Source organism: Harmonia axyridis, chromosome 6 (assembly GCF_914767665.1).
Source record: "Harmonia axyridis chromosome 6, icHarAxyr1.1, whole genome shotgun sequence".
Classification (NCBI taxonomy): domain Eukaryota; kingdom Metazoa; phylum Arthropoda; class Insecta; order Coleoptera; family Coccinellidae; genus Harmonia; species Harmonia axyridis.
Window position 1 is genome coordinate 455,590 of NC_059506.1, and position 18,882 is coordinate 474,471.

Genomic DNA, 18,882 nt, shown 5'->3' on the forward strand with positions numbered 1-18,882 from the left:
TGTCGTTTTCAACTGAATATCATCATCTGAATCTTATTATTCATTTCATGTTAGAAAAACTTTTTTGAATTCAATAGAATTTTCTCACACCATAATATTACCTACAGCGATATATATATATTAATATATCGATATTTTTACTCTTACATATTTCGATAGCGTCAGAAAATATCGATTGTTTTCTGTCCCTTGCCCATCCCTAATCGAAATGACAAGTGTTCATCCATATTGTAGGGATGGGCAATAAATATCGATATATCGAAATATCGATATTTTCCCAGAAAATTTTCGGTAAATATCGTCGGTATTTTCTAATTCGATACTATCGACTGCCGATATTTTTGCAACCGATATAATCGATATATTTATATAGATTTCAGAGTATCAAATTCGATATTTTTTTATATTTCGCATTATGATTTCGACCTCACGAAATATATTATACTTTAGTTCCAATAGTCGAAAATCCTGATTTAGCGGACTATAAAATAAATATCGAATTTTTTCGATATATGTAGCAGTTTTGAAATTCTACTCATCGAAAATAAAAAGTTATGTCTCGATCTTGCTGAAAGCTCAAGAAAAAAAGACAATAAAATTGTAATAAAATTTAACGGCTGTTGTTAAATACCTTCCTTTCTGTACATAAACGTCCTGAACCATTTATTGGTTATTGCTGGAATTTCCAAGATCCCTTTTACCCAAGGTCTATAGATTTAGTGTAATCTATAGACCTTGCCTTTTACCTACCCCATATTAACCCATACAATAAGAAGCATTTTCAGTTTTGAAATTCTACATATTGAAAGATGGCAAAACTACTAAATATGATGTTTTCAACTGAATCTGGTCACGATGAAACTGGATTTTCGTCTAATGGAATTAGAGCATAATATGTTTCGTGTGGTCAAAATCATAATGCAAAAGATTAAAAAATATCGAATTTGACACTTTCAAATAAATATCGAGTATTTTCGATATGTTGAAAGTACCTACTTCATTTTGAAAATATTTTATAAAAATGGAAGCAAACTACTAAATGTGTTTTCAACTGAATCTGGTCACGATGGATTATAATGCGACATATTGAAAATATCGAATTTGAAACTCTGAAATACCTAAATATCGAAATGTAAATCGCAAAACAGAAATTCTGCATACCGAAAATAATCTGGATTTTCGACTAATGGAAGTAGATCAAAATATGTTTCGTGTGGTCGAAATCATAATACGAAATAATGAAAACTACTAAATATATCTTTTCAACTGAATCCCGTCATCTGAATCTTATTATTCTCCTCTATGATAGAAAAACTTTATTAATTCAACAAAATTTTCCCACACTAAAATATTACAGCGATATATATCGATAAATATCGATATATCGATATTTTTACTCTAACATATTTCGATACATTTCGATAGTGTCAGAAAATATCGATACAATATATATCGATAGTTTTCTGTTCCTTGCCCATCCCTACCATATTGGCGCTAAAACAAAATATAACCTAGATGCACGGTGGTACAAATCTTGAACACATACGTTCATTCACCAGAATAATTTAGTGAAAATAATCCGAATAAAGGAAATAATTGAATATTCCAGAAAATAACGTTGGAAATTAGGCGGTGAATGTTATAAACACTGTGTTATATGAAAAACAATGTCGACAGCTCAGTTTACAGCCTACAAGATCAACAAGTCTGCAAGTTAGTTTTACAATTAACTAAATCAAATCCTCTACAACATGCTATGACTAAGATGTCTAAAAACATGGTGTATGCACTCGTCAATTTTTGAATGCAATGACATTCGACCAAATTGAGAATATTAGTTTGAATTTCAAATTGCGAGTGATGCCTATTAAAACATTAAAACAATTATGGCCCTCTTGGAAGTATGTATGGAAGGATGAATTTATGGAATAGCAAAAGAATAAAAGTATTCAATCTCAATCACATGAAAATTTGTCTAGTGGTATGTTTCGATGTGAGTTTGAATGACCCGAAGAAGAAGTATTGTTCGATAGCAGCAGTCTTTAGTGGGAAATGATTGTTGTCATTATAATGGGACTATTTTGTGAAAACTTTTTTAAACACGGGCTTTATGAATAATCTGGACTTTTCAAAAAGAATGTTGATTTTAGTGAAGTATCTTCTTATTAGCAGAGCTGTGCCAAAGCTCTGTAATTTGTAATCAAATCGAGGAGTTGAGGTGAGCTTATTCAAATAACTTCATTTTCAAACTAAGTTGGCTAGTACTTCAATTCTAAAATCTGAGACATGACATCATAGTAAATATTCATTTCTGTGGTTTTTTTTCCACAACAGAACAGAGTTGCATTCAGCCAAAGTACCCAATTTTTTGAATTTCACAGATAATTTTTTTTTTTAAGATCAAGTTATTCGAAAACGGCGCTTTGTACGAGAAAATATGAAGAATACTTTTATTTTTCAAATTAGCCAAATATTCTTCAATGAACGTTCAAATTACTCTTAAGAGTTGGTTTCTTCGAATTTCTGGTATTTTTATGGGATGTAATGTTCATAATAAAGAAACAGAAGAATGTGTATGGAATCTTGTGTTCGGAGAATAATAGCTTTTTCTGCTTCAGAAGTCGACGGAAAAAGGCGTCTGCTCGAAGGATAGGACTTCATAATCGGGGTGCTTTCGCAAAGCGCCAGACCTTGGAGGCTGGTGGTAGGTCGGCTTGGAAGAATTTGCCACGGAGAACTCAAAGGATGGAGCTGGTTGCTTAGCAAGAAGAACCTGCTGAAGGCCTCTCAACATCTTAAGGAATTGTGTACACAGTGTGCCTTTATGTATCCGTCTTCGGTGCCCTGCATCCTTAGCGCTTGCCTGGTCAGTCTGGAGCCAGATACCACCTTGAGGTGAGTTTGTCATAGAGAACATTAGAAATTTTAAAATTTGGTTTAGGTAATTCTAAAAATATTTTTTGTGAGGTAATATAAATAACTTAATATCTCCCATTTTTTATGGATGAATGAGATGTCACTTTGACATGTTATACATATATGTTGAACTCATGGAAGAATGTCAATGCCTTCTGCACTTGTATTATAAAAAATATTTGCATTAAAAATAAACTTAAATCCATGCGCATTTCTAAGACATACTGTAAAGCTCTGATATATACATAAAAAAAGACATTTAATCAGAAATTGGTTACCACAAATATCCGCTTTATCTTGGTGAACAAATTTTTTATTATCCCCGTATCACATTAGGCCTTCTTTGTGTCCATTTCTGAATGAGCATGCCTATTCTTGACTATTGGATCAAGCGAAATCAATTCTAATTCAAATGCCATATATGGCTGAGATTATTTTTGAAATATATTATTATTGTTTTATTCAGAACATTCATCTACATTTTTAATCAAATGACGCTTCATCAGTTAGCTTTAGGGGGATTGGGATGAAGAAAAATTTTTAAATAATTTAAATATATTACATTTTATTTACACAATATTTATTCCATGTCAATGATTATATCAAAGATCCTTACAAAATTATACAATTAAAAAAAAGAAAACCTTCCGGATGGAATCGATGAATCATGATTCATCGATTCGATTTCATGTCAAATATCCGGAAGGTTTTCTCTATTATCAGTGATGTCCTACATAAGGGGCAGGACTCATTTGAATGCGCAACCCATTCCTGCAAGCACTCCTTATGATAACAGTGTACGCATCCCGTGAGGTATATGTCTCCTGATATGTCGCTGAGACAAACGCTACATTCTCCATCTAGTACGCCCCTAGAAAAAAAAAAATATACGTATTAATTTGTTGTTTGATAGGTACAATATGATTATTATTCATTTCATACACATTTCTAACACATATAGAATAAAAATTACACAGGTACAGTGCAATTATGATATTTCAAGAATTGTTAAAAAAATTTGATGTAAATCCTTACCTTTTCATAGATTCTATCACTGTTCTATTAAGTTCCTCCTCTGTTAAATTATAATTAACAGGGATGAAACAAATTGCGTCGAATAGATTTTCAGACATTGTGAATTTAAATTAAACACTGTTCTACTAACTTCTACTAAGTTTAGCAAGACACTGAATGAAAACATAGGGAGAACAGAACCATGAAGCTAAAGATCTTCATAGAGCAGATACCTTTTTCTTCTTCTTCTTTTCTTTGGGATCTAGGATTCTATTCTCAAACTTATAATATTGATTTTGAACGATCAAATTGATGAAAACATTATAACAGTATGCCATTAAAAGATTAATTATTCATGTATTTCAAACAGAAAAAATTATTTGGATGAATATGTTAAAATTTTGATATATTTACTTGAACACAGATTCACAATTAGGGTGAAGATCTTCATAGAGCAGATACCTTTTTCTTCTTCTTTTTCTTGGGAAATTTTTTATTATCCCCGTATCACATTAGGCCTTATTTGTGTCCATTTCTGAATGAGTATGCCTACAGGCCTATTTTTGACAATTGAATCAAGCATCAATTAAACATTTTACCCTGATATATCAAAATGCAGGTCGACCAACACCATTTTTATCTGTTTGATGTGGCATTGCTCAAATTATAAAGGACACTTTCTATAACAGCGTTTGTGTTTGCAATTCATGTTTTGTTGATTGTGGAATTGTATTAATGGCGAAAATATTAATCTTTCAAATATTTATTAACAAATCATGAATATAACTTCAAGGTTTGAGAGAATTAATTCTGTCAGCAAAAGATTTTGAGGTTTCATGAGAAAAATATTCGCGAATTATCATTATATTTCGTTTCTTAGTTGAACTTTTCAATATTTAACCTAAATAATGTCATAAAAAATATGTTTCTTATTTTTGATCAGTTATAAAAGTACTTAAGAACTCAATTTAAGCATTATACTATTACTTACTAAATAGGTTTAATAATTCCCTGAATGACTGTTATTATTAGATGAATAACATCAGTTTGATGTCTTCTAAGTATTCAAAATGTTTTTTAAGTCAAACTATTATAAATATCTTACTTTTGAATCTTCTAATTATTCTTAGTACATTTGGACGTAATAAGCCGTGTAGTTTATTGTATTTTTAATAGGGAAATATCAAATTGTTTTCAAAAATGTGAATTCAAGTCGAATCATGTTGACATAATTTTTATTGAATTATATTAACAACCAGTTTTCCAAAAATCGTTAACTACCTACTTTTATGTTGAAAGACTTGAAATTCCTGTACTGATGTGAATTTTTCTTTCAGATATATTTTAGAGGGTTACAACGGTTGATTGTAGAATTGTATTAATGGCGAAAATATTAATCTTTCAAATATTTATTTACAAAACATGAACATAACTTCAAAAACAACTTCAAGGTTTAAGGGAATTAATTCTGTCAGCAAAAGATTTTGAATTTGTTTAATCTTTATTAGTCAATTATTTTTGACATAATATGTACATATGTACATTCATGAAAGACATGTTACATGCAAAGTAAAATATAAAATATGTCCCATTCTATATTCCACACTACACTGTATTTTGTAAAATATTTGAGAATAAAACTACTCTTTTTGCGATAAAAACAGACGTTAATACATATGTGCTTTCAACACTGTCAGTTAAACAAAACAATTAGCATTTTAGACCGTCGTATTGCCGTGAAACCCCGAGGGGGACCACCTAACAGTATAGGTGAATCCTAGACGCGTTTCGTATAATGCGAATTTTTTCGGTTAATCGGGATTTTATTTTTCAATAGTTTGTTTCGGATTTTGGAAAATCGCGATTCGTATAATCGGGATTGTACTGTATATCTGATTCAATTCATCACACCGGTACAATTAAACATTTTAAAAAAGAATTAAACTGTCTTATCTTATCTGATGAAGTCACATTCATTTCAAGAATTATTCATCTAATAATAAATTAGATAGTTAAAAATTCTTAGAAATGCCAATAACCTCATTAGGTAAGCCATTATATATATATATATATATGGCAAATAAACATTTTAAAAGTAGGTACTTAAGATCTCAAAAGAGGAAACGTCAAACTTTTGTTGGTTACCTGATGATGTCACGGTCATTAAAGCTAACAGTGTATTCGACTGGCTGCACCAATGCGAAATAAATCGAATTTTTTCAGTGCTAAATGACGTAATTAGTTCGAATTGATTCGCTCTGGTGCAGCCTGTCAATACGCTATAAGATGCATAGGGTTTTCTATGCATCTTAATTAAAGTATAATTTAACTTTCTAATAGCTATCTCAGATATCCATGATAATTTGAGAATAAACTAAATTTAGGTTCTGTTACTAGCAAATACTTGTTGTTTAAGGGCCAGCAATGAATAAATAATACGAAAAAAAATTATTAATAACATAAACAATTTTAAAATACTTGAAAAAAGTCTAAATTGATTTTTGCTTATCTGATGACGTCATGGTTATTAAAAGATTATTTAATTATCTACCAATAGATAGTAAACTCTTTCAAGCACACAGAATCTCCATTGAAATATAACCTGAAAGCACAGCCAAATTTTTTTTTTATTTTCTAAATATTTTTTTAGTGATTATTGGTAAAGGGGCAATAGAATGAAACGTAGTACAATCAAAAACAGATTTTTTTCTACTGAAGTACAGTTTTTGAGGTGGTATATCTTATGTACCACCATGCAATATAAGAAACTCATAACAGTATCGAAAATATTGAAGTTGAATAAAAAATTTTTAATTTGCATGATACTCAGCAAAACAGATTTTAGATTTTGACAGACATAATGGTACACTACAAGTTTTTTGTACTACAATGGTCACATCTTCTTCTGGATGCGTATATCGGCATGTGCGAATTATATTTGTTTTTTATTTCTGGATGCACGGAAGGAAATTGAAATTGTTCGATAAATATCGATACTTTCATTTCAGATACTATCGATAGTCGATATTTTCAATACCGCTACATGTATATTATCTATATTTAAGAGTATCAAATTCGCTATTTCTTAATATTTCGCACTATGATTTCGACCTCACGAAACTTATTATACTTTTTCATTCGGTATTATCTCTCAAAATTATTTCATTTAAAACTCTAGTTCCATTAGTCGAAAATCCTGATTTAGCGGACTCAAAAATAAATATGTAGAGCAGTTTTGAAATTCTACACATCGAAAATAAAAAGTTAACTAACTAAATCAAATCCTCTACATGCTATGACTAAGATGTCTAAAAACATGGTGTATGCTGCACTCGTCAATTTTTGAATGCAATGACATTCGACCAAATTGGGAATATTAGTTTGAATTTCAAATTGCGAGTGATGCCAAATATTATAAACACAGCAGTTCGGTTCGAATAATCTATGTTCTAACCTAAAATTTTCATTTACAGTTTACACTGTTATTGTTATAAGATATTTGTTATGAAATGAAGCATTTGATTTGTTCCAACTATCAGCCATCAGTATGAAAATATGGAAATATGTAAAATATTCTGGCTCTGTAATCAATGGAAAATGTTAGACTCCACTTGTAATCAAATTTGTTCTTAATGTGTACCTACATTATAGCCAACTTTACTACTTAATTCATCTTGATTTTGGCATTGAAAATAAATGAGAAGTATTCAATATAAATATCCACAATAGAATATTATCCTGTTTCTTTCAACTCGCCTAATTTGTTTTCACATTAAAACAATTATGGCCCTCTTGGAAGTATGTCAATCATATGCTCTTAGGATGAATTTATGGAATAGCAAAAGAATAAAAGTATTCAATCTCAATCACATGAAAATTTGTCTAGTGGTATGTTTCGATGTGAGTTTGAATGACCCGAAGAAGAAGTATTGTTCGATAGCAGCAGTCTTTAGTGGGAAATGATTGTTGTCATTATAATGGAACTATTTTGTGAAAACTTTTTTAAACACGGGCTTTATGAATAATCTGGACTTTTCAAAAAGAATGTTGATTTTAGTGAAGTATCTTCTTATTATCAGAGCTGTGCCAAAGCTCAGTAATTTGTAATCAAATCGAGGAGTTGAGGTGAGCTTATTCAAATAACTTCATTTTCAAACTAAGTTGGCTAGTACTTCAATTCTAAAATCTGAGACATGACATCATAGTAAATATTCATTTCTGTGGTTTTTTTTCCACAACAGAACAGAGTTGCATTCAGCCAAAGTAACCAATTTTTTGAATTTCACAGATAATTTTTTTTTTTAAGATCAAGCTATTCGAAAACGGCGCTTTGTACGAGAAAATATGAAGAATACTTTTATTTTTCAAATTAGCCAAATATTCTTCAATGAACGTTCAAATTACTCTTAAGAGTTGGTTTCTTCGAATTTCTGGTATTTTTATGGGATGTAATGTTCATAATAAAGAAACAGAAGAATGTGTATGGAATCTTGTGTTCGGAGAATAATAGCTTTTTCTGCTTCAGAAGTCGACGGAAAAAGGCGTCTGCTCGAAGGATAGGACTTCATAATCGGGGTGCTTTCGCAAAGCGCCAGACCTTGGAGGCTGGTGGTAGGTCGGCTTGGAAGAATTTGCCACGGAGAACTCAAAGGATGGAGCTGGTTGCTTAGCAAGAAGAACCTGCTGAAGGCCTCTCAACATCTTAAGGAATTGTGTACACAGTGTGCCTTTATGTATCCGTCTTCGGTGCCCTGCATCCTTAGCGCTTGCCTGGTCAGTCTGGAGCCAGATACCACCTTGAGGTGAGTTTGTCATAGAGAACATTAGAAATTTTAAAATTTGGTTTAGGTAATTCTAAAAATATTTTTTGTGAGGTAATATAAATAACTTAATATCTCCCATTTTTTATGGATGAATGAGATGTCACTTTGACATGTTATACATATATGTTGAACTCATGGAAGAATGTCAATGCCTTCTGCACTTGTATTATAAAAAATATTTGCATTAAAAATAAACTTAAATCCATGCGCATTTCTAAGACATACTGTGAAGCTCTGATATATACATAAAAAAAGACATTTAATCAGAAATTGGTTACCACAAATATCCGCTTTATCTTGGTGAACAAATTTTTTATTATCCCCGTATCACATTAGGCCTTCTTTGTGTCCATTTCTGAATGAGCATGCCTATTCTTGACTATTGGATCAAGCGAAATCAATTCTAATTCAAATGCCATATATGGCTGAGATTATTTTTGAAATATATTATTATTGTTTTATTCAGAACATTCATCTACATTTTTAATCAAATGACGCTTCATCAGTTAGCTTTATGGGGATTGGGATGAAGAAAAATTTTTAAATAATTTAAATATATTACATTTTATTAACACAATATTTATACAATGTCAATGATTATATCAAAGATCCTTACAAAATTATACAATTAAAAAAAAGAAAACCTTCCGGATGGAATCGATGAATCATGATTCATCGATTCGATTTCATGTCAAATATCCGGAAGGTTTTCTCTATTATCAGTGATGTCCTACATAAGGGGCAGGACTCATTTGAATGCGCAACCCATTCCTGCAAGCACTCCTTATGATAACAGTGTACGCATCCCGTGAGGTATATGTCTCCTGATATGTCGCTGAGACAAACGCTACATTCTCCATCTAGTACGCCCCTAGAAAAAAAAAAATATACGTATTAATTTGTTGTTTGATAGGTACAATGTGATTATTATTCATTTCATACACATTTCTAACACATATAGAATAAAAATTACACAGGTACAGTGCAATTATGATATTTCAAGAATTGTTAAAAAAATTTGATGTAAATCCTTACCTTTTCATAGATTCTATCACTGTTCTATTAAGTTCCTCCTCTGTTAAATTATAATTAACAGGGATGAAACAAATTGCGTCGAATAAATTTTCAGACATTGTGAATTTAAATTAAACACTGTTCTACTAACTTCTACTAAGTTTAGCAAGACACTGAATGAAAACATAGGGAGAACAGAACCATGAAGCTAAAGATCTTCATAGAGCAGATACCTTTTTCTTCTTCTTTTCTTTGGGATCTAGGATTCTATTCTCAAACTTATAATATTGATTTTGAACGATCAAATTGATGAAAAATTATAACAGTATGCCATTAAAAGATTAATTATTCATGTATTTCAAACAGAAAAAATTATTTGGATGAATATGTTAAAATTTTGATATATTTACTTGAACACAGATTCACAATTAGGGTGAAGATCTTCATAGAGCAGATACCTTTTTCTTCTTCTTTTTCTTGGGAAATTTTTTATTATCCCCGTATCACATTAGGCCTTATTTGTGTCCATTTCTGAATGAGTATGCCTACAGGCCTATTTTTGACAATTGAATCAAGCATCAATTAAACATTTTACCCTGATATATCAAAATGCAGGTCGACCAACACCATTTTTATCTGTTTGATGTGGCATTGCTCAAATTATAAAGGACACTTTCTATAACAGCGTTTGTGTTTGCAATTCATGTTTTGTTGATTGTGGAATTGTATTAATGGCGAAAATATTAATCTTTCAAATATTTATTAACAAATCATGAATATAACTTCAAGGTTTGAGAGAATTAATTCTGTCAGCAAAAGATTTTGAGGTTTCATGAGAAAAATATTCGCGAATTATCATTATATTTCGTTTCTTAGTTGAACTTTTCAATATTTAACCTAAATAATGTCATAAAAAATATGTTTCTTATTTTTGATCAGTTATAAAAGTACTTAAGAACTCAATTTAAGCATTATACTATTACTTACTAAATAGATAGTTAAATAATTCTTGAAATTTTTTCTTAAACTTTAAAACTATCCGTTTTTGTAACTAATAGATGGTTTAATAATTCCCTGAATGACTGTTATTATTAGATGAATAACATCAGTTTGATGTCTTCTAAGTATTCAAAATGTTTTTTAAGTCAAACTATTATAAATATCTTACTTTTGAATCTTCTAATTATTCTTAGTACATTTGGACGTAATAAGCCGTGTAGTTTATTGTATTTTTAATAGGGAAATATCAAATTGTTTTCAAAAATGTGAATTCAAGTCGAATCATGTTGACATAATTTTTATTGAATTATATTAACAACCAGTTTTCCAAAAATCGTTAACTACCTACTTTTATGTTGAAAGACTTGAAATTCCTGTACCGATGTGAATTTTTCTTTCAGATATATTTTAGAGGGTTACAACGGTTGATTGTAGAATTGTATTAATGGCGAAAATATTAATCTTTCAAATATTTATTTACAAAACATGAACATAACTTCAAAAACAACTTCAAGGTTTAAGGGAATTAATTCTGTCAGCAAAAGATTTTGAATTTGTTTAATCTTTATTAGTCAATTATTTTTGACATAATATGTACATATGTACATTCATGAAAGACATGTTAGATGCAAAGTGAAATATAAAATATGTCCCATTCTATATTCCACACTACACTGTATTTTGTAAAATATTTGAGAATAAAACTACTCTTTTTGCGATAAAAACAGACGTTAATACATATGTGCTTTCAACACTGTCAGTTAAACAAAACAATTAGCATTTTAGACCGTCGTATTGCCGTGAAACCCCGAGGGGGACCACCTAACAGTATAGGTGAATCCTAGACGCGTTTCGTATAATGCGAATTTTTTCGGTTAATCGGGATTTTATTTTTCAATAGTTTGTTTCGGATTTTCGAAAATCGCGATTCGTATAATCGGGATTGTACTGTATATCTGATTCAATTCATCACACCGGTACAATTAAACATTTCAAAAAAGAATTAAACTGTCTTATCTTATCTGATGAAGTCACATTGATTTCAAGAATTATTCATCTAATAATAAATTAGATAGTTAAAAATTCTTAGAAATGCCAATAACCTCATTAGGTAAGCCATTGTATATATATATATATATACAATGGCTTACCTAATGAGGTTATATATATATATATATATATATATATATATATCAACAATTTTAATTCCCAATATACAACAATAGTTATAAGTATGATAAGGGGTGTGGGAAAATTGATAAGTGTTATAATTTCACTCTTCTTTATTTCATTTAGTCGACATTTCACAAGTTCTACAGTCGGGATAACGTAATAATGAAATCTGTGTTCCGGACTATTTCTGTGAGAGGGGATTGGATTCGGTTCATGGAGTCTTTCAATAATCGCATTTGTTCTGAGTTCGGTGAGAGTGAATTACTGCGACCAAGTGTGATTTAATGCTATTCTATGTTTCATTTGTCATGTGCGTGTATTCTGTGGCAAGTCTGGTTGACAGCATTTTTGACAACCTCTCATTTTGTTGATTTTTCTGTTGACCTTATTTACATATGATAATTGATTTCTACTCTTGTGCTAACGAAATATCAGATCTTTTTCACAAGTTCTACAGTCGGGATAACGTAATAATGAAATCTGTGTTCCGGACTATTTCTGTGAGAGGGGATTGGATTCGGTTCATGGAGTCTTTCAATAATCGCATTTGTTCTGAGTTCGGTGAGAGTGAATTACTGCGACCAAGTGTGATTTAATGCTATTCTATGTTTCATTTGTCATGTGCGTGTATTCTGTGGCAAGTCTGGTTGACAGCATTTTTGACAACCTCTCATTTTGTTGATTTTTCTGTTTACCTTATTTACATATGATAATTGATTTCTACTCTTGTGCTAACGAAATATCAGATCTTTTTTCGCTAAAATTGTTGATGTTCTTGTTCATTGCTTTCTTGAGAGCTATTGATTTGTGTTCAAATAAGATCTTTACAACTCTGTATTTCGGTATGTACTATTTTTACATGTTTTGTGGTTGCCATGTTTTTGACTGTTTTCTATTGCTATTGTAGAGTCCTGAAGAAGGTCCCCATCGGGATCGAAACGTCGACTAAATGAAATAAAGAAGAGTGAAATTATAACACTTATCAATTTTCCCACACCCCTTATCATACTTATAACTATTTTTATATATATATATATATATATATATGGCAAATAAACATTTTAAAAGTAGGCATTTAAGATCTCAAAAGAGGAAACGTCAAACTTTTGTTGGTTACCTGATGATGTCACGGTCATTAAAGCTAACAGTGTATTCGACTGGCTGCACCAATGCGAAATAAATCGAATTTTTTCAGTGCTAAATGACGTAATTAGTTCGAATTGATTCGCTCTGGTGCAGCCTGTCAATACGCTATAAGATGCATAGGGTTTTCTATGCATCTTAATTAAAGTATAATTTAACTTTCTAATAGCTATCTCAGATATCCATGATAATTTGAGAATAAACTAAATTTAGGTTCTGTTACTAGCAAATACTTGTTGTTTAAGGGTCAGCAATGAATAAATAATACGAAAAAAAATTATTAATAACATAAACAATTTTAAAATACTTGAAAAAAAGTCTAAATTGATTTTTGCTTATCTGATGACGTCATGGTTATTAAAAGATTATTTAATTATCTACCAATAGATAGTAAACTCTTTCAAGCACACAGAATCTCCATTGAAATATAACCTGAAAGCACAGCCAAATTTTTTTTTTATTTTCTAAATATTTTTTTAGTGATTATTGGTAAAGGGGCAATAGAATGAAACGTAGTACAATCAAAAACAGATTTTTTTCTACTGAAGTACAGTTTTTGAGGTGGTATATCTTATGTACCACCATGCAATATAAGAAACTCATAACAGTATCGAAAATATTGAAGTTGAATAAAAAATTTTTAATTTGATTGATACTCAGCAAAACAGATTTTAGATTTTGACAGACATAATGGTACACTACAAGTTTTTTGTACTACAATGGTCACATCTTCTTCTGGATGCGTATATCGGCATGTGCGAATTATATTTGTTTTTTATTTCTGGATGCACGGAAGGAAATTGAAATTGTTCGATAAATATCGATACTTTCATTTCAGATACTATCGATAGTCGATATTTTCAATACCGCTACATGTATATTATCTATATTTAACCCTTCGTTAGGCGCGTGGATTACGATTGTAATCCACCACTATTCCAACGCCGATATTTTCCTAATTTCATTGGTTATGTAAGCGCGGACCTCTGTAGCTGTCAATTACATCTCTTTCTAGCGATTCAGTATTCAGTGAGCGGTGGGAAATATTTTTGCTGGAATTTAGGAGCCTCTAAACACGACTGGATTACCATTGTAATCCGCGCGCCTAACTGCGTTACGTTTGCTCCTTCGAGCAAACGTAACGCAGTGTTGTCATAAATTTGGTAAGTATAGTTTTTTTTGCATTATTACGAACATTATCGAATGCATATGTATTCTTATATCATTATCTCATGATTATTGATGTTTCAGGAATATAATATGTCTGACCCTAAAAATAAATCCGTTATTTTAGTATCTTCAATGCACCATGATGTTGCGATCGATCTGGAAACAGAAGATAAAAGAGAACCAGAAATAGTGACATTTTATAACCACACCAAAATTGGCGTCGACTTAGTGGACCAACTATGCCAAAAATACAACATTGCGAAAAATGCAATGGTTGTTTTTTACAATCTGCTGAACGTAGCTGGAATAAATGCCGTCTGCATTTACAAAGCGAACCATCCTACGGAAAAAAAAAGTAAGGAGTGATTTCATTGAAAAATTTGCTTGGGAACTCATCAAGACACAAAAAGAGGCCAGGTCGAATATGACCTGCTTACCCATGGAACTCAGAAGACGAGCGCGTTCCCTCCTTGGACTCGAAGCGACATTACCCCCGCCTTCTGATCTACCAAGGCAAGAAAATCCTATAAGACGATGTAATATATGTCCTAGAAGCCGTAACAAGTCAACAAGGAAAGTGTGCGTGAAATGCAAAAGACACGCTTGCAAGCAACATGCAGTAGATATTTGCACTGAATGTTTAGATGGTTGAAGAAATCACCATAATTGTGTGAATTTTCCATGAATATGATAACTTCTATCGAATGTAGCAAATTGTATTTTTCATATTTGGTTTGTCTTTTTTCAGAATATCTGTTTTTTTTTCAGCTATTCATAATTGTTTTTTGTTTGTTGTCCAAAATGTACAAGACGCAGATAAAACTATGAAAAACGTGATTCTTTCGCTTTCTTATTCAAACAGTGAGATTCTTGAGAATTTTCATAAAAAATTTTTTTCATCATTGAAGCAGATACATCAACAAAACTGAATAACCAATTTAGCCAATGATTATAGTCTGAGTATGTGATTTAATGACAAATCATTTTGGATTACGTTTGTAATCCACGCGCCTAAACGCGTTAGGAAATACCGCGCGCCTAACGAAGGGTTAAGAGTATCAAATTCGCTATTTCTTAATATTTCGCACTATGATTTCGACCTCACGAAACTTATTATAGTTTTTCATTCGGTATTATCTCTCAAAATTATTTCATTTAAAACTCTAGTTCCATTAGTCGAAAATCCTGATTTAGCGGACTCAAAAATAAATATGTAGAGCAGTTTTGAAATTCTACACATCGAAAATAAAAAGTTAACTAACTAAATCAAATCCTCTACATGCTATGACTAAGATGTCTAAAAGCATGGTGTATGCACTTGTCAATTTTTGAATGCAATGACATTCGACCAAATTGAGAATATTAGTTTGAATTTCAAATTGCGAGTGATGCCAAATATTATAAACACAGCAGTTCGGTTCGAATAATCTATGTTCTAACCTAAAATTTTCATTTACAGTTTACACTGTTATTGTTATAAGATATTTGTTATGAAATGAAGCATTTGATTTGTTCCAACTATCAGCCATCAGTATGAAAATATGGAAATATGTAAAATATTCTGGCTCTGTAATCAATGGAAAATGTTAGACTCCACTTGTAATCAAATTTGTTCTTAATGTGTACCTACATTATAGCCAACTTTACTACTTAATTCATCTTGATTTTGGCATTGAAAATAAATGAGAAGTATTCAATATAAATATCCACAATAGAATATTATCCTGTTTCTTTCAACTCGCCTAATTTGTATACTATATTAAACTCGTAAGCGCTCCTCCCACCGAAAATCGAACGATTTTGGACCGATTTTGCGGTCGAGTGTTCTCGGCTCTGGGAGAGATACGAGAAAAACTAAAATTACGGAAAGAAAGAGAAAATGTCGAATTAACTCCCGCGGATATTCCCGTTTCCCGATTTTTCGGGATTACCTGGGAATGAACGGATAAAGTTTGGGAAATTTCCCGACGAATTTCCAGATTCACGTCGACGTGAACGACCAATAGGAAAATACTACGATGTCCTTGGGTAGCAACGGGCCTAGCAACGTCCGCGGCAATTGACGTTTCTAGAATATTTAGGTTTTATATTATTTTTACTGTGTCCATTAGAGGGCTCTTGATGAATAGAACTATTTGAAATATGAATAACTGTATAAAAAAATCAAGGATCAATCTAATAATCTATTCAAAATATTCTGACGTTTCAACCAATTCTGTGCTCATTCATGAAATCGTCGAAATACAGAATGAAAATGGGAAACGTCAGATGATATTTTAATGGAAATGTTGAAATTTGGACGAATCGAGAGGAAATATGCAAGAAAAGATGAATCAGATGCGATTTATATCCCTTTTTCCATGTATATTTTATGATATTTTCAAGCGGAATCGTTTTGTGTCAGTGGAAAGCTTGGTTTGCCAGAAGCCTCTACAGGAGTCATTTGATTATTTGAAAAGTTTTTAACGAGAAATTTGAGGAAATAATAGACTACACCTGTATGTACCGCCCTTTTAGAATAGAATAGAATTAATTCAAATATTACATTGATTTTTTTTTTTATGATGGTATTTTTGCGTTTTGTTGATATTTTCATGGAAATTGGTCAAATCTTGAAGCATTCCGTTTCATGTGAATTGTCAAGGTAAATATATCATTTTGGAAAGATATCAGCATTTGAGGCGAAGAAAACTGGTAGGTAGAGATATTTTAATTCGATTTCCTTTATATTTAACGATTTTTTAAACGAAATTCATGAAAATTCATCAATTTATAGAATCTCTGTCACCAGTTATTTTGACATTATTCCTAAAAGAAGCATAAATGCAACCAATTATGCAAAGGCATTGTGGCCGGGTCGTTAGGGATGCGGTCGTACAATCTAAGGTCTCTTTTGGGATGCGAGTTCAAATCTTGCAGCAGGTGATAATTTTTTTTTTCTTAATTTTTCGCCAGTTATTAATTTTTATATTATTTGGCGGTGAATGCTTCGGATGATTGAAATGGATCAATTTTTTGTTTAGTCTATTGTGTGAATGATTTCGTAGTATACACATATAATTATGTTTTTCCGATTTTCAAAGTACATATAAGAATAACGATTATACATTGTTTTTTTTCAAGTTGCCTATTGGAGGTTTTTCGATAAATTGACCATATTATACAGGGTGTACAATTTTCGAGCGCCAATTATGCTTTTCTGTAAAATTGAAAACTTATGAAATCTGAAAATTGAAATTTCAAGTTAGATTTCTCTCACATAATTTGCGAAGATATACGTGTGATGAATAACGTTTATACAGAGTGTACAATTTCCGAGATGTCTCTGGAGAACTGAAAACTTTTCTTATAGTTGTCATGTTAGCTCTATAGGTTATCATTCAATTGCATAATTCTTGAAGGTATACAGGTGGGGATTGACGATTATATACAGGGTGTACAATTTTCAAGCGCCAATTATACATTTCTGGAAAATCGAGACCTTATGAAATCTGGAAATTGGAATAAGAGCTTTAGATTTGTTTTCTCTTGCATAATTTGCGAAGATATACGTGCGATGAATATTTTTTATACAGTGCGATATCGATTTAACAGGAGATATGGAAGTATTTATGAATGAATTAAAATATGGATCTATGGGCTATATTGATCAACCTAAAAGGTAGATCTATGGGCTATGATGATCTACCTACAAGGTAGATCTGTGGGCAACATTGATCTACCTACAAGGTAGATCTATGGACAACATTGATCTACCTATTAGGTAGATCTACAGGATATATTGATCTACCTACAAGGTAGATCTATGGGCGTACTAGTTTTCACATTAAAACAATTATGGCCCTCTTGGAAGTATGTCAATCATATGCTCTTAGGATGAATTTATGGAATAGCAAAAGAATAAAAGTATTCAATCTCAATCACATGAAAATTTGTCTAGTGGTTTGTTTCGATGTGAGTTTGAATGACCCGAAGAAGAAGTATTGTTCGATAGCACCAGTCTTTAGTGGGAAATGATTGTTGTCATTATAATGGGACTATTTTGTGAAAACTTTTTTAAACACGGGCTTTATGAATAATCTGGACTTTTCAAAAAGAATGTTGATTTTAGTGAAGTATCTTCTTATTATCAGAGCTGTGCCAAAGCTCAGTAATTTGTTATCAAATCGAGGAGTTGAGGTGAGCTTATTCAAATAACTTCATTTTCAAACTAAGTTGGCTAGTACTTCAATTCTAAAATCTGAGACATGACATCATAGTAAATATTCATTTCTGTGGTTTTTTTTCCACAACAGAACAGAGTTGCATTCAGCCAAAGTACCCAATTTTTTGAATTTCACAGATAATTTTTTTTTTTTAAGATCAAGTTATTCGAAAACGGCGCTTTGTACGAGAAAATATGAAGAATACTTTTATTTTTCAAATTAGCCAAATATTTTTCAATGATCGTTCAAATTACTCTTAAGAGTTGGTTTCTTCGAATTTCTGGTATTTTTATGGGATGTAATGTTCATAATAAAGAAACAGAAGAATGTGTATGGAATCTTATGTTCGGAGAATAATAGCTTTTTCTGCTTCAGAAGTCGACGGAAAAAGGCGTCTGCTTGAAGGATAGGACTTCATAATCGGG

At 31.3% G+C, this 18,882-nt stretch overlaps 2 protein-coding genes across 2 annotated transcripts; both read right to left on the reverse strand.

The window, feature by feature from the left end:
* Window positions 1-3,588: 3,588 nt before the first annotated feature.
* On the reverse strand, window positions 3,589-4,170 carry LOC123682383 (probable E3 ubiquitin-protein ligase XERICO). The gene is made up of 2 exons (XM_045620981.1): window positions 3,952-4,170; window positions 3,589-3,787 (listed from the first exon to the last, which is right to left on the reverse strand). Exons 1-2 carry the CDS (start codon window positions 4,047-4,049, stop codon window positions 3,589-3,591), a joined length of 297 nt encoding a protein of 98 aa, XP_045476937.1. The 5' UTR covers window positions 4,050-4,170.
* A 4,960-nt stretch (window positions 4,171-9,130) lies between these two features.
* Window positions 9,131-9,927, reverse strand: LOC123681965 (probable E3 ubiquitin-protein ligase XERICO). The gene is made up of 2 exons (XM_045620351.1): window positions 9,789-9,927; window positions 9,131-9,624 (listed from the first exon to the last, which is right to left on the reverse strand). The coding sequence occupies exons 1-2, from the start codon at window positions 9,884-9,886 to the stop codon at window positions 9,426-9,428; spliced, it is 297 nt and encodes a 98-aa protein (XP_045476307.1). The 5' UTR covers window positions 9,887-9,927; the 3' UTR covers window positions 9,131-9,425.
* Between the last annotated feature and the right edge of the window lie 8,955 nt (window positions 9,928-18,882).